Consider the following 15000-nt stretch of genomic DNA (forward strand, 5'->3'; position numbering starts at 1 on the left):
TTTATAATGGCTGCGCTCAGCATGGAACACTTAACATGCATACACAATTCGACTCCATTTGAAGATCGCACGGCCGAGATATGATCGATTAAAAGTTCGATACAGAGAGATCATGGCATCACTCGCCTGCCATTCTGCAGCAGGAAGAGGGGGGGATGAGGGGGTTCCTGGATAGAGGGTAAGGGAGGCTGGCTATCAGTAATCTGATCGCCGTGACCGCGCGCTCGCCGGATGCTCTCACCATAACTCTGGTCTGACAGCACAGCCTGTCTTTGATACCATCTTGCTGGAATCTTCACAGTTTGATTATTTGAAGCAATTTTTCACTTCAGTCTTTGTGATACACCAGAGCTGCATGGACGTTTATTTGTGGTCATCTACAACTTTAAAACAATGAAGGTTAGTTTTGGTTTGACTATTCCATAAAATACTTTAACTGAAGGTTTCACTGTCTGTACTGCCGCCTGAAAAACTCTCTTTTAGCAAGGATTTGTATGGCTGAACATTCCAGTCAAAATTCCTATTTTCATGTGTTTTAGTTGTTTTCCTCTAGAATCAACTGATTACATAAGTAACATGCAGGACGCACTATATATTATTGTGGTATTTAATGGTGGTGCTCTTATCAATGTTGAACATTACAAATTTGTGTTCATGAAAACTATTTTACTTGCAGCACTTCAAAGGCTACCACAATGAATGATCCATTAAAAACCTGTCCAATATGCAACGAACCATGTGACGTCGAGTTTAATACCCTGGGAAAGAAAGGATGTGCAAGTATGTTCTCTCTCTTGATTTGTTTCAATTCTTATGATAAATTTGAGTTTCTTAGTGTTCCGTATACTATAACGTTTGTTTGTTTGTTTGTTTGTTTTATGTCCTTTTTTATTTTGTTTGTTTTTGTTCTTTTGTTGTTTTTTCCCTTTGGTGTTCTTTTACATGTTGTGCTGTATTTGTAGTTTGTTGTATTACTGGGTGTCATCCAGTGAGACTTATCAAAGCAAGTGTGAGGGGTCATAGCCGGTTAACAAATTGCGTGCTTCTGTTGAAATGTCTATAAAAAAGAGTTTGTAGTGAGCAATGTTATTTGTTTGTTGATACAGGAATCAAGGATTCGAGCCAGAGAAGACAGAACAGAACCGTTCAGCCTACAGTTGGTCAAAGGGTGCATATCGAGTGTCGAAGGGATTACACCAACGACAATAATATCGAGAAAGACTTAAGACAGCAAAACAGAGATACCGATAAGACTGAGCTTGGAGAGCGAAGCACACGATCTAAGCAACACAGATTTGACTTTGCAAGTTGCTGCTTTTTCTGTGGGACTCGGGTAAATCTTTCCAAAACACGTGGACCTGATGAGGCATACAGAGTCAGAACATTATCTTTACAAACTGAAATTTTGAAAAAATGTGACGAAAGAAATGATGAGTGGGCAGATATCGTCAAGGGAAAGCTTGAATTTGCAAGAGACCTGCATGCAGCAGATGCTGTGTACCATATAACTTGTAACTGTAACTTCAGAGCACTTGGTCTGTCAATTCCCAAACGTTATAATGACAAGCCAGGTGCATACGCACTGACAAACGCTCCAAGCCGAAGTGTGGGTAGACCACCGGACACTGAAAAACTTGAAGCTTTTGAGAAAACAGCAGAATATCTCATTAACCACGATGACGAACAGATCACCATCGGAGAGCTTGTGCAGAAAATGCAAGAGTTTAGTGGAGGGGTTGGTTACACCACCAAATGGACGAAGGAAAAGCTCTTGGAGAGATTTGATGAAAAAATCATCATAGCGAACATTCTGGGCAAGTCTAATGTTGTAACATTCCGCACAACAGCTAAGTCCATTCTTCATGATTTCTACAGTTCTCCGAAGACTAATGACGACGAAAGTGAAAAACTGAAGCTGGTGAAAGCTGCTGCAGCACTGATAAAGAATGAAATAAAAGCTGCTTCTGCAACGACAAACAAGGAATATCCAACATCAGAGGATATTTCTTCAGGGGCGTACAACCTGGACTTTGTTCCCCAGTCCCTTCAGCTTTTCCTGCGTTTGATTTTCAGCGAAAAAGATGCTGACAATAAAATTGCATCTGTGGGACAAGCAATTGTCCAGGCAGCTCGACCTAGGGTTGTCATCGCCCCACTTCAAATTGGACTTGGAGTCCAAATGCACCACCATTTTGGCTCCCGATATCTGATCGATGTGTTGAATGCGATGGGCTTCTCGTCTTCCTACACAGAGGTGCAGAGATTTGAGGCAAATGCAGCTGTGTCCCAAAGTACAGATATTCCAGGATGTGCCAAGAATGTGATTCTACAATACGTGGCTGACAATGTGGATCACAATTCCTGTACCTTGGATGGATACAATTCTTTCCATGGTATGGGAATGATTGCTACCACAACTCCTGGAACACGACGAACAACGCCTATTCCTAGGTTGGATGTCACCTCCAAAGATTCAAAAGAAAAGGGAACAATTGACATCGTGTATTTCCAGTCAAAGGCAGTTCACTTTGGGAACACTACATACAGGGAACTAGAAAACCTGCGAGCTGTTGACCCATCTATACACCTTGATGTCTTGTGGAAGGTGGTGTGGCCGCTGAAGCCTTCAAGACCTTCATGGTCTGGAACGATGCAGGCTGTCCACAACGACCGTCACCCTGGTAAGTCGAGCGTTTTCTTCTTGCCAATGATCGACATGAACCCTGGTGATCTGACTTGCATTCACTCTACACTGCTGTTCACGGCGAAGGAAGCAAAGAGACATGGCTCGACTCCAGTGCTCACTTTCGACCAGCCCCTATTTTGGAAAGCCCATGAGATCGTCGCCAACAAACCTGATGATGCTGACTTGGCCTCCATTGTTCTAAGGCTTGGAGGTTTTCACATGGAAATGAGCTTTTTGGGCTGCATTGGACGTTTGATGGAGGGCAGCGGTCTGCAGGAGGTGCTAGAACTGACATATGCACCAACAGCTGTCAACTACATGCTTCAAGGCAAGGCAGTGTCCCGAGCAGTTAGAGGCCACTTTCTGGTTGACTCGGCTCTGAACGCACTCCTGACCTCACAAACGTTCAAAATCTCTCTGCCACTCCCAGACCTGGATGTGACACTAAGTGACGTCTCCATTGAGGAAATTGATAGCACAGATGTACCAGAAGATGTGCAAATTGCTGGGACAGTGGATGATATCGCGCCATCAGCAAATGAAGATGCTCCTGTCTCATGTGAGGAGCCTGATGGGGACCTTGCCCGTGCAGCCAACATGTGGGACTTGTTGATGAGTGGAGCTATCCCGCTAGGAGAAGTTTGCGTTGATGAGACAATCGCATCGATTCAGCTAAAACTAGAACGCCAAAAGCAAACCCTCAAGTGCCACCCCACAGCTGCACTGTGGATTCAGTACATGGACATGGTTGACATTCTGCGCAAGTTCCTCAAAGCTGAACGCACAGGAAACTGGGACCTGCATCTGTCCACTGTCCATGAAATGATGCCTTTCTCGGCAGCAGCAGGGCACAACCTCTACACCAAATCCCTCCACCTGTATCTCCAGGACATGCTGCAGCTGAAAGAAACTCACAAGGATGTCTACCAGAGCTTCCAAGCCGGTCACCATGTAGGCAGGACGGATCGATGTTGGGCAGGCCTTTCTACAGACAGATGATTAAGAGAACAACTAGCATTGCTCTTTGGAGAATGTACAAATATGTATTGGAGACTTTCTTTATTTCTATGACAGTGACCGGTGTGATATGTTTTTCAAATGTACAAATGTGTATTGGAGCCTTTCTTTATTTCTATGACAGTGACTGATGTTGTGAGATGTTTTTCAAGGGACATAATTATTATCATTCCTGTTGTTTCCTGATTTTTTTCTGATTACGGAATGTGTTCACAGATATTTGTATTCAGTGAATGCATTCATTGAGTGTTTTATGACTGCTTTGATGCTCAATTCTGCAGTCTGCAGTCGACCAATGCATGACTAACGCTGTGAATACATTATTGGTCAATAATGTTTATGAATGTTGTGCAATGTTTGTGTAATGATGTTGGAGTTATGTGCTTTGAATTTAAAATGTTGTCGATTATTTGATTATGTGATGCTTTATCTAATCAATTGCCTTGTTTACGTTTGTTGTTTCATTGCTTGTGTTTGAATGGTTTGCTTTTGTATACCCTGCTCCCTTGTCACGCGGTAGACTATCCAGCGACTTCCTGACATCATTCATCTTACTTTTCTTAGTTTACACTGCAAACTTTGTGGCCTTTTTACATGTTGCTTGAGTGCGCTTACATTCTCCTGTACAGGAATACTTATGTTTTTGTAGAACAAAACCTTCACAAAGATGATGTTTGGTTTAAAATGAGTACAGTATTCTACTTTTAGTTGAAAACAATAAATATGACCTTGTGTACCAATTACTTTGGAATTTCCCCTGTGTGTGTGTGTGTGTGTGTGTGTGTGTGTGTGTGTGTGTGTGTGTGTGTGTGTGTGTGTGTGTGTGTGTGTGTGTGTGTGTGTGTGTGTGTGTGTGTGTTTAGTGCGTGTATAAAATAAATATTCGTTATGCTGCTGAAAATGATTACACAGCCTTCACTTCACGCATAAACAACAAATTTGACCTTATGACCCAATGACCTTGACCTTTTGATTTTTAATATCTTAGACATTTTTTTATATTGTAATCATAAACTGTGACTTGCATGTTATATTTGATGTTCGTGGTGTCAAAACAGTTCAGACAATATAAAAAACGTAGAATCGCTTTGTGACAAAATACACACTGACAAACACACTTGATAACTTTTTTAAAAATAATTATATTTTTCTCGATTTTTGACCAGACATACTACAAACATAGCAGAACATGAATCTGAAAACAGAAATTCTTTAGCAATAAATCCTTGGTTATGGTGCCATTTTCCGTAGACTGACTAGGCAACTATAGAGACAATGAAATACTGCAAACTCTACAACCCTGTGAAGAAAAACAAACCCACAAACAACCTACCACTTTGTGACACAATGAAATACTGCAAACTCTACAAGCCTGTGTAGACAAACAAACCCACAAACAATCTACCACTTTGTGACACATGGAAATACTACAAACTCTACAAGCCTGCGGGTACAAAGAAACAGTGTAACACTGTGTGAGTAAAATGAAGAGATGGATAGATACTCTTATTTATGAGTAACATGAAGTGATGCATACCCTATTTCATGAGTAAGAAGAAGTGATAGATACTCTTGTTCATGATTAAAAGGAAGTGATCAATACTCTAATTCATTAGTAAAATAAAATGATGAATATTTTAATTCAAGAAGCCAATGAAGTGTTGAATACTTTAATTCATGAGAAAAAAGAAATGACGAATAAGCAGTTGCTTGTGAGAAAATGAACGGATACATAATGTGCCAATTCATGAGATAAAGAACTCATGAAAACGTTACCAGTCTACCAGGTTGTCAGAAAAAGAAGTACCTAACATATGCTACCTGCATGAAAGGAAGATGCAATGATGAAGTCATTGAACAATTGATCATGTATCTACCCGTAGTTGAATTAATCATTAGTTTTTGTCCAAGAAAGAGAGGATACAGAAGATGCAATGATGAAGGTCCAGCTAGTCTGTCTGGGTTCACCTTGCGTGGTTAAGTTGTTTTTGTACTGCACACGACAAATGCAATGAAAATTGCAATGAACTGGCTGTCGTCAGTTCTTCGTCAACAAAACTGGATTTTAATAAAGTCGATTAACATGTGATCATGTATCTATCCTTAGTTGAGTTAATCATTAGTTTTTTTGTCCAAAAAAGAGAAGATATCAATGGTTTATTGATAAAGAGAAAAGTTTGATTACTTTAGAATAGCTTTTCACATCACAAGTTGTCGGATTCGGTTGTAAATGTACGCATACTGCCGTTGTTGAAGTGTGTAAATGGAATGTGAGATGTTTCAAAACAGGGCTACAGTTTAGTTAAATTTGTGTTTTGGTGTACATTAGGTTAAACAATGTCACCAGTGTTTTTGCTACTTATGTAAATAAGGCATCAGCTTTTAATACATATTGAGAAGTGAAGTAATGTCAACGCAAGTCTGGGATGTTAGAGAATCGGGTGAAGAGATAGATTTTGGAATGTATTATTGGTGTTATCATTGCTATTCAATACAGATGGTACAACTGTAATGACAGACTATGCTGAAGCGTTGCAGCATGCACCGAACTTCCTGTCTGCATTGCATGCATCCCAGAATGTTTATACAATAAAACTTTGAGCTCATGTTTGGATTATTGAAAAAAGTGTCCAAAATAAGGATTATGTTGCAGTTCAAATAATGTTAAAGAGTTATTTTATTTACTGATTGTGACAATTTTGTTTTACGGATGCTGGGAATGGTGTCCTAAAGTATTGAATAAAGCACAAAAAAATACAATTGGCTTTTGTAAAACTATATCAAAGTTCGGGTCAATTCAGTATCTAACCTTTTGCAGGGCCGGACTACCGGGGGGGTTATGGGGGTTGCGCAACCCCCCCCCCCCCCCCCCCTAGCCTAAACATGTACCTCACTTATTTAAAACATTTTTTATTATTGTTTATTTTATGCCGTTTCATGCAAGGAGCGACCATTTTGCTATCTCAGAATATGACCTACCCATCAGCTTCAGGGGGCTTCGCCCCCTGACCCCCACTGGCAACCCCCCCCCCCTCCTCTTAGCCTAGTCCGGCCCTGTTTTGCTTATGGTAAAGGTGAAATAGGGCAGTACTCACTAACTCAAAATGGAAACGATGTTTTAGATCGTTGAATTTTGGTTGTAAATATATTATCAATCTTTTTACCGTTTGTATGAAGGGGATCGATAGTTGTGAATTATGCTATTTAAAGTGTGTTGAATCAGCTTTGAATAACACTGTTCTGTTGAATTTAATAATTGTGTATTTAATATTGAATAAAACTGTTCCAGTAACTCTTTTCAGTTACACAATTTACGGTGTTAAAATGGCTAGAATGTGCTCATTTGGTTGTGGATTGAAATGTCAGAATGATTTTGTTTTATTCTATTGTTTTTGTCAGAAACAAACTCCACAATGCTATGGTTCAATATTTTGTATAAGCCTATATGCCGTGATAACATTTTCTTGTGAATGAAGCCGTATACATTGCTTTACTGGTGATATGAGTTGTAAATTGCTTTACTGGTGATATGAGTTGTAAATTGCTTTACTGGTGATTTACTGGTGATGTGAGTTGTAAATTGCTTTACTGGTGATTTACTGGTGATATGAGTTGTAAATTGCTTTACTGGTGATTTACTGGTGATATGAGTTGTAAATTGCTTTACTGGTGATTTACTGGTGATGTGAGTTGTAAATTGCTTTACTGGTGATTTACTGGTGATATGAGTTGTAAATTGCTTTACTCGTGATTTACTGGTGATATGAGTTGTAAATTGCTTTACTGGTGATTTACTGGTGATATGAGTTGTAAATTGCTTTACTGGTGATTTACTGGTGATATGAGTTGTAAATTGCTTTACTGGTGATTTACTGGTGATATGAGTTGTAAATTGCTTTACTGGTGATTTACTGGTGATGTGAGTTGTAAATTGCTTTACTGGTGATTTACTGGTGATGTGAGTTGTAAATTGCTTTACTGGTGATGTGAGTTGTAAATTGCTTTACTGGTGATATGAGTTGTAAATTGCTCTACTGGTGATTTACTGGTGATGTGAGTTGTAAATTGCTTTACTGGTGATGTGAGTTGTAAATTGCTTTACTGGTGATATGAGTTGTAAATTGCTTTACTGGTGATATGAGTTGTAAATTGCTTTACTGGTGATATGAGTTGTAAATTGCTTTACTGGTGATATGAGTTGTAAATTGCTTTACTGGTGATATGAGTTGTAAATTGCTTTACTGGTGATATGAGTTGTAAATTGCTTTACTGGTGATTTACTGGTGATGTGAGTTGTAAATGTCATTATGTGCTTCACGTTAGCTTTTCTCTTTTGATGAATTAAGAAGAAGTAAACAACAAGTCGCGTAAGGCGAAAATACAATATTTAGTCAAGTAGCTGCCATTTTTCAGCAAGAGCGTATACTCGTAGCATCGTCAGTCCACCGCTCATGGCAAAGGCAGTGAAATTGACAAGAAGAGCGGGGTAGTAGTTGCGCTAAGAAGGATAGCACGCTTTTCTGTACCTCTCTTTGTTTTAACTTTCTGAGCGTGTTTTTAATCCAAACATATCATATCTATATGTTTTTGGAATTAGGAACCGACAAGGAATAAGATGAAAGTGTTTTTAAATTGATTTGGACAATTTAATTTTGATAATAATTTTTATATTTTTAATTTTCAGAGCTTGTTTTTAATCCGAATATAACATATTTATATGTTTTTGGAATCAGCAAATGATGGAGAATAAGATAAACGTAAATTTGGATCGTTTTATAAAATTTTTTTTTTTAAATTTTCAGATTTTTAATGACCAAAGTCATTAATTAATTTTTAAGCCACCAAGCTGAAATGCAATACCGAACCCCGGGCTTCGTCGAAGATTACTTGACCAAAATTTCAACCAATTTGGTTGAAAAATGAGGGCGTGACAGTGCCGCCTCAACTTTCACGAAAAGCCGGATATGACGTCATCAAAGACATTTATCAAAAAAATGAAAAAAACTTATGGGGATTTCATACCCAGGAACTCTCATGTCAAATTTCATAAAGATCGGTCCAGTAGTTTTGTCTGAATCGCTCTACACACACACACACACACACACACACACACACGCACACACGCACGCACACACGCACATACACCACGACCCTCGTTTCGATTCCCCCTCGATGTTAAAATATTTAGTCAAAACTTGACTAAATATAAAACAAAACTTGACTAAATATAAAGAACCAATTATCTTCGTTAAGTTTTGTAATTGTCATAATGTGATTAAATGTCATCGTGTTTGCGGGTTTTTTTTACAACCATTTGCCCTGAATGTTTGGACTTGCTTCACTTTACAAAGTATATTGAGAAACAAGTGTAATGATGTCTGATTGATCAAGGTTTCCTATTTATTTAAGTCAACTTAAACACCTGTTCTCATCTATTTAGTCATAATTTATTATACCAGGCCATCATTTTACTATAGCCTGTATTAAACTTACATTGTAGTATATGCCTTTCTTTTTATATTTAGTCAAGTTTTGACTAAATATTTTAACATCGAGGGGGAATCGAAACGAGGGTCGTGGTGTATGTGCGTGTGTGTGTGTGTCTGTGTGTCTGTGTGTGTGTGTGTGTGTGTAGAGCGATTCAGACTAAACTACTGGACCGATCTTTATGAAATTTGACATGAGAGTTCCTGGGTATGAAATCCCCATACGTTTTTTTCATTTTTTTGATAAATGTCTTTGATGACGTCATATCCGGCTTTTCGTGAAAGTTGAGGCGGCACTGTCACGCCCTCATTTTTCAACCAAATTGGTTGAAATTTTGGTCAAGTAATCTTCGACAAAGCCCGGACTTCGGTATTGCATTTCAGCTTGGTGGCTTAAAAATTAATTAATGACTTTGGTCATTAAAAATCTGAAAATTGTAAAAAAAAATAAAAATTTATAAAACGATCCAAATTTACGTTTATCTTATTCTCCATCATTTGCTGATTCCAAAAACATATAAATATGTTATATTCGGATTAAAAACAAGCTCTGAAAATTAAATATATAAAAACTATTATCAAAATTAAATTGTCGAAATCAATTTAAAAACACTTTCATCTTATTCCTTGTCGGTTCCTGATTCCAAAAACATATAGATATGATATGTTTGGATTAAAAACACGCTCAGAAAGTTAAAACAAAGAGAGGTACAGAAAAGCGTGCTATCCTTCTTAGCGCAACTACTACCCCGCTCTTCTTGTCAATTTCACTGCCTTTGCCATGAGCGGTGGACTGACGATGCTACGAGTATACGGTCTTGCTGAAAAATGGCATTGCGTTCAGTTTCATTCTGTGAGTTCGACAGCTACTTGACTAAATATTGTATTTTCGCCTTACGCGACTTGTTCTTCTTTTGTACCCGTCCCCCAGTAGTTGTTGGAATACACATTCTTGCCTCGCCTTGTGAGGACGATGTTACCAATACTGTAGTACTCCTGACAAGAGTGCAAATGTTAGTTTGCTGTCTGTCTGTCTGTCTGTCTGTCTGTCTGTCTTTCTATGTATGCCTCTCTGTGTCTGTCTGTATGTCTCTCTCTAGCTCTCTCTCTCTCTCTTTCATTTTTTCTGTATACACCTTTTTTCTTCGTGTTTTTTTTCTCTGAATGGGCCCATACAATAAAATCAATGTCAGTGTCAGTGTCTCAGGTGTGTCTGTCTGTCTTTCTCTCTCTCTCTTTCTCTATCTGTCTCTGTCGGTCTGTCTGTCCCATTCTCTGTCTGTATGTCTGTCTGTCTGTCTCCCTCTCTCTGTCTCTGGCTCTGTCTCTGTGTCTCTGTCTCTCTCTGTGTCTCTCTCTCTCTCTCTCTGTCTCTCTGTGTCTCTGTGTCTCTCTCTCTCTCTCTCAATCTATCTTAAGAGCCTCTGGAAGACAAGGTCAAGAATAAAAAGATTACAGCAATCATCATCAACCCACACGATGCATCAACACTTGCCAGTAACCGACAATTCATTCAAAGTGGATACGTACTTTACAGCACCAGTTCAAAACTGTAGCATGTACATAAATGGCACAAGAGTAAGGATCCGCGTCCAACACACACACATCTAAAGGTCACAGTCAAATCGTTGACACACACAAAGAGAAAGCTGATTGGGGAAAAGTTGTCTGGCAATGCTTCCAATGATGTCCATTGATTAGATAACCAGCTGATTGGTGATGTCACATCACAATTACAATTATCAAATGCAATGTAGCAGTATATATAGCTTTTAGCGGCATTATGCTGACATTGAGTGCATTACGCCTAGAACTCGCTCTTTTTCATTTACCCGGTTAGTTTTCTGTGGGTTACATTCGAGCATTTATATTTGGAGCATAACATTGTGCACACTCGCGCGCGATCATGCAAAGATCTGTCAAAATCACGACTCTAACAGCTGTTTAATTTAACAAGTTCAACAATTAATGTCACAATCTCACTCGATAATGATTTCAAAATAATATTCTGTGAGAAGGTCTTGCCAAGCTAAAACAGTCATGTTTTGCATTATCTCAAAAGCCAATGGTCATTTGCATAAAGGCAACTGCTGAACAAAAACTATTTTGCAAAACAAAGATAAAAACAAAAAGAAACCTGTTTGTTAAGAATATTAAAAAAAAAACTATAAAAGTCTATCGTTCTGACTACTCCAAAGACAATGACAATCTCTACTTAAAATGAAAGCAGAGACCAGAAGGGTATGTCAAATCAATTTTAAAAGCAAACAATTCTCATTCAACAGATACAACAGACGGTCTAAGTCATTCCCATTTGACATTGGTAGGTGATACTCACACAAAAACGTAACACCGCGAAAAACAAGGGAGGATGACGGGGAAGGGAGCTGAGAGTAAACCTGGCATCACCAGTGGACTGACCATCGTAAGCCTTGGCCTCTCTCTTTTGACGGGGGATGGGGGGAAGGGGGTAGGAAGGGGGATGTGTGTGTCGAAAAGATTACTTTTACTAATATGTGCACAATGAAAAAAATTGCTTTCTGACAAACAACGCAAATCAAATCAAATAACAAGAATGACCGGTTCTGTACAGGACATAAACTGACACAATGTTTTCTGTATAAATTGTCACAATAAGAACTGCAGTAGGCAGGCGGGATAACTATACATATATAAATCAAATTCTACTACATGGTTTTAGTCGTGGCGACACACAAAACAAGTACCCACCGCACTCTCTGACATATACATCAAAACAAAACTGGTACGAAACAAAATGTTGTATGCTATAAACAAGTGGCTCATACGCCTGTGCCCCGACATGTCACGTGACCCAGTCATTACGTCATCATGCACGTACACCGTCCAAATTCTCTCCGCACAAGGAGGTGTCGTAGTCTACCGAAAGTGATCAATATTTCGAACAGAAACATTGCTGTCTTCTTCGTCAGTACTGTCGTCAGCCTTGTCGTCGCTGTTGGCCTTCGTCGACACGCGTAAGTTGTCTTTGTGGCTCTGTCTGTGATGATAATCAATGATGGGAGGGTTTTCAAGCGTTGGTCTAGTTTCGGTTTTGCGGCTTGTCAGTCCGGTCGTGTGTAAGAATGGGAGTGTTACTGTGTTGTGTCAGTGACTTTGTTCAGCCGCAGATAACGAGGATGGATGGTGTGGTGATATGAAAAACGAGTCACAGGCATTCACCTTATAGCGCTAGTATGGCAGGGTGGAACGAAAGGACATGTGCTCAAGACTGTTTTGTTGTTGGTGTGCTGACTAGGTTAGTGGGGCAAAACACTTCCGTGTTGGTTTAAGGGGTGCAACTCATTGCAGATGAATGAGGAATAGGGATGTAGTTACTTCCCCTAGACCATTCAGTGCAGCTTGAAGTGAACCATTTATTTATTTATGTATTAATGTATTGATAAATAAAATTAGTAATTAATGTATGTATTCATTTATCTTTCTTTTCTTTGATATTCATTTATTTATTTGTACGTAATGTACACATTTATTCGTCAGATTGCATTCTTTGTATATTTGTTTGTTTGCAGTTTGTTTATTTGTATTTTCTTCTGTATTTTTTTATTTTTGCGTGTTTTTTTTCTTTCTCTTAAATTTTTCATTTAATAAATCTGGTTTGCAATATCTAGGTTTAAACTTGGCATATCAAACGAACGATCAGCAAATCAAGAGACTTTAAAACTGAACAATGGCGATTCGATAGTGTAAAAAGTGAAAAATACAACAGATTTTGTATTGTTATTTATTTAGAATTTAAATAAATGTTGGATTAGGAAAGCACGATTAAAAAGTAGGGTCAGTGGGTCGTTAGTATTGATTTGTGAAAAGTTTTGATCGCAGACGCTTTATTTTCCGTACATTTGCCAAATGTTCCATTGCCTTAAAACCATAACCATTATTTCCTTTAGTGTTGGAATACACATTTTAATACAGTAGATCGGGTCACCCTAATTCAAATGTAAATCTTTGTTTGATGGTTTTGTGTGTGTTTGTGGTTTTTTTGGGGGGAACACCCCCCCACACACACACACAAACACACACACAGAGAAAAATAGCACACTAACACACACAAATCATCAAAACTACAAACAAAGACCTAAAGTTGAGTTAAGGTAACCCGATCTACAATATTAAAATGTATATCCCAACACTGAACGAATTAGGGGGGGGGTTAAACATTGATCACTGTGCTCTATTGCTGATAATGCTGTATTTCTTATAATTTACACCTTTTTTTATCGCAAACTAAAAGCTTATAATTATATATATACTAATAGACTAGAGGAAAAGGTGTCAACTGGGTATAACTGGTGGAGACAGCTATAATATTATGATTGCTACACAGAAATACTGTGTGTGTTGCTTCATTGTGTGTACATTGTTAGTCAGTGGTATCTACGTCATTCAAAGGACGCCATTGGGAACAGCCAAAATGCCCCATGCATTGCCTGTGGCATTTCTTGAGAGATGTTTTGATCAAGATTATAGACAAACAACAGCAGAAGGTGTTCTTTCTTAGGAGGTGTTCTCTTATCAGAGAGATCTCACATGGCAAGTATCACTGTGATGATCACATTTACTAGACCTAAATAATTTAGCTCTGCAACATTCAAGCGTGGAAAACGGTTCAATGAGTCGATCGTCTGTCTCCACCTACTCCTCTGTCTCTCCTTTTCTACCTCTCTCTGTATGTCTTGTTCTCTCCCACAGATCACTACATCAACACTAGCAATGGCGACGGCCTCCGTCCCAGTGGAGCCGGACTGCAGCGTGTGTCACGAGCTGTTGAGCGATCCCAAGCTGCTGCCTTGCAGGCACTGCCTGTGTCGTCACTGTCTGCTGCCCTGGCTACACTCGCAACGCCCCGCCCTGTGTCCGCTATGCCGCTGCACTATCGTGGGCGCCGAGGAGCGAGGCCGGACCAGCATGGAAGACATCGCTGGCGGCCTTCCAACGGACCTGGCCATAGCGGCGCTGGTGGAGGCCCGTCGTCTTCTGGAGCGGGACCACAAGTGCTGCGTGTGCGACGATGTGGCGGCCACGTCGCTCTGTCTGCACTGTGGGGACATGCTGTGCGCGGCCTGTACGCAGGCTCACGGCAAGCTGTCGGCAACGCGCCAGCACAAGGTGGAAAGCCTGGCCTCTGTGACTGCGGACACCGTGGCGGCCAACCGTCCCGTCCCCTGTGCGGTACACGCTGACAAGGCCACGGAGCTGTTCTGCTCCACACACGGCCAGACCATCTGTCATGTGTGCGCCACGTCCAGGCACCGAGGCTGCTCCGAAGTGAGGGACTTGGAGGAGAAGGTGGGGGAGGCACGCGCCTTGCTGGCACAGCTGGCCGACACCCTGAGAGCGGGCGAGAGAGAGCTGGATCACAGCATCCAACAGCTAGACGATCACCTCAAGGAGGTGGAAAAACAGTCGGCGGCCGCCATTGCTCACATCGATGCCATGTGTCAGCGTCTGGCCCAGTCTGTGGAGGCGTGTCGCCGTCGTCTGACGAAGATGACGCACAGCGCGTGCTGTGACGTCAGAGAGGCGATGAGTGAGGCCAAGACGTGTCTGCTGCAACGGCGAGGGAAGCTGACGACTCACACACGTGTAGTAGAGCGCGTGCAGGACGCCAAGAGTCGCCACACGGTGACAAGCATGACGCCCAAGCTGAAGACACGCGTGGATGACCTTGATTACAGCGTCACCTTGCCGGCCGACGCCAAGGCCATTTCCAAGGTAACGCTAATAATTGACTCCGAGGTCGTGAGCCGCTTGGAAAAAGAGCTGTCGGAA

At 40.4% G+C, this 15000-nt stretch overlaps 1 protein-coding gene across 4 annotated transcripts in view; it reads left to right on the forward strand.

Annotated features, from left to right (window-relative positions):
- Window positions 1–15000, forward strand: part of LOC138948695 (E3 ubiquitin-protein ligase TRIM45-like) — a 58871-nt gene that overhangs the window by 24671 nt on the left and 19200 nt on the right. The window contains exons 1-2 of one of the 4 annotated variants that reach the window (XM_070320293.1): window positions 12047–12185; window positions 13921–15000. The exon at window positions 13921–15000 is cut by the window's right edge and continues 48 nt beyond it. The exons of 2 other annotated variants lie outside the window; for them this stretch is intronic. In XM_070320293.1, coding sequence (XP_070176394.1) covers window positions 13942–15000 — 1059 coding nt within the window. In that variant the 5' untranslated portion in view covers window positions 12047–12185; window positions 13921–13941. Of the gene's footprint in view, window positions 1–12046; window positions 12186–13920 lie in introns of those variants that run through there. One more of the 4 variants, XM_070320292.1, reaches the window with a different exon arrangement.

This window comes from Littorina saxatilis, linkage group LG15 (assembly GCF_037325665.1).
Source record: "Littorina saxatilis isolate snail1 linkage group LG15, US_GU_Lsax_2.0, whole genome shotgun sequence".
NCBI lineage: Eukaryota > Metazoa > Mollusca > Gastropoda > Littorinimorpha > Littorinidae > Littorina > Littorina saxatilis.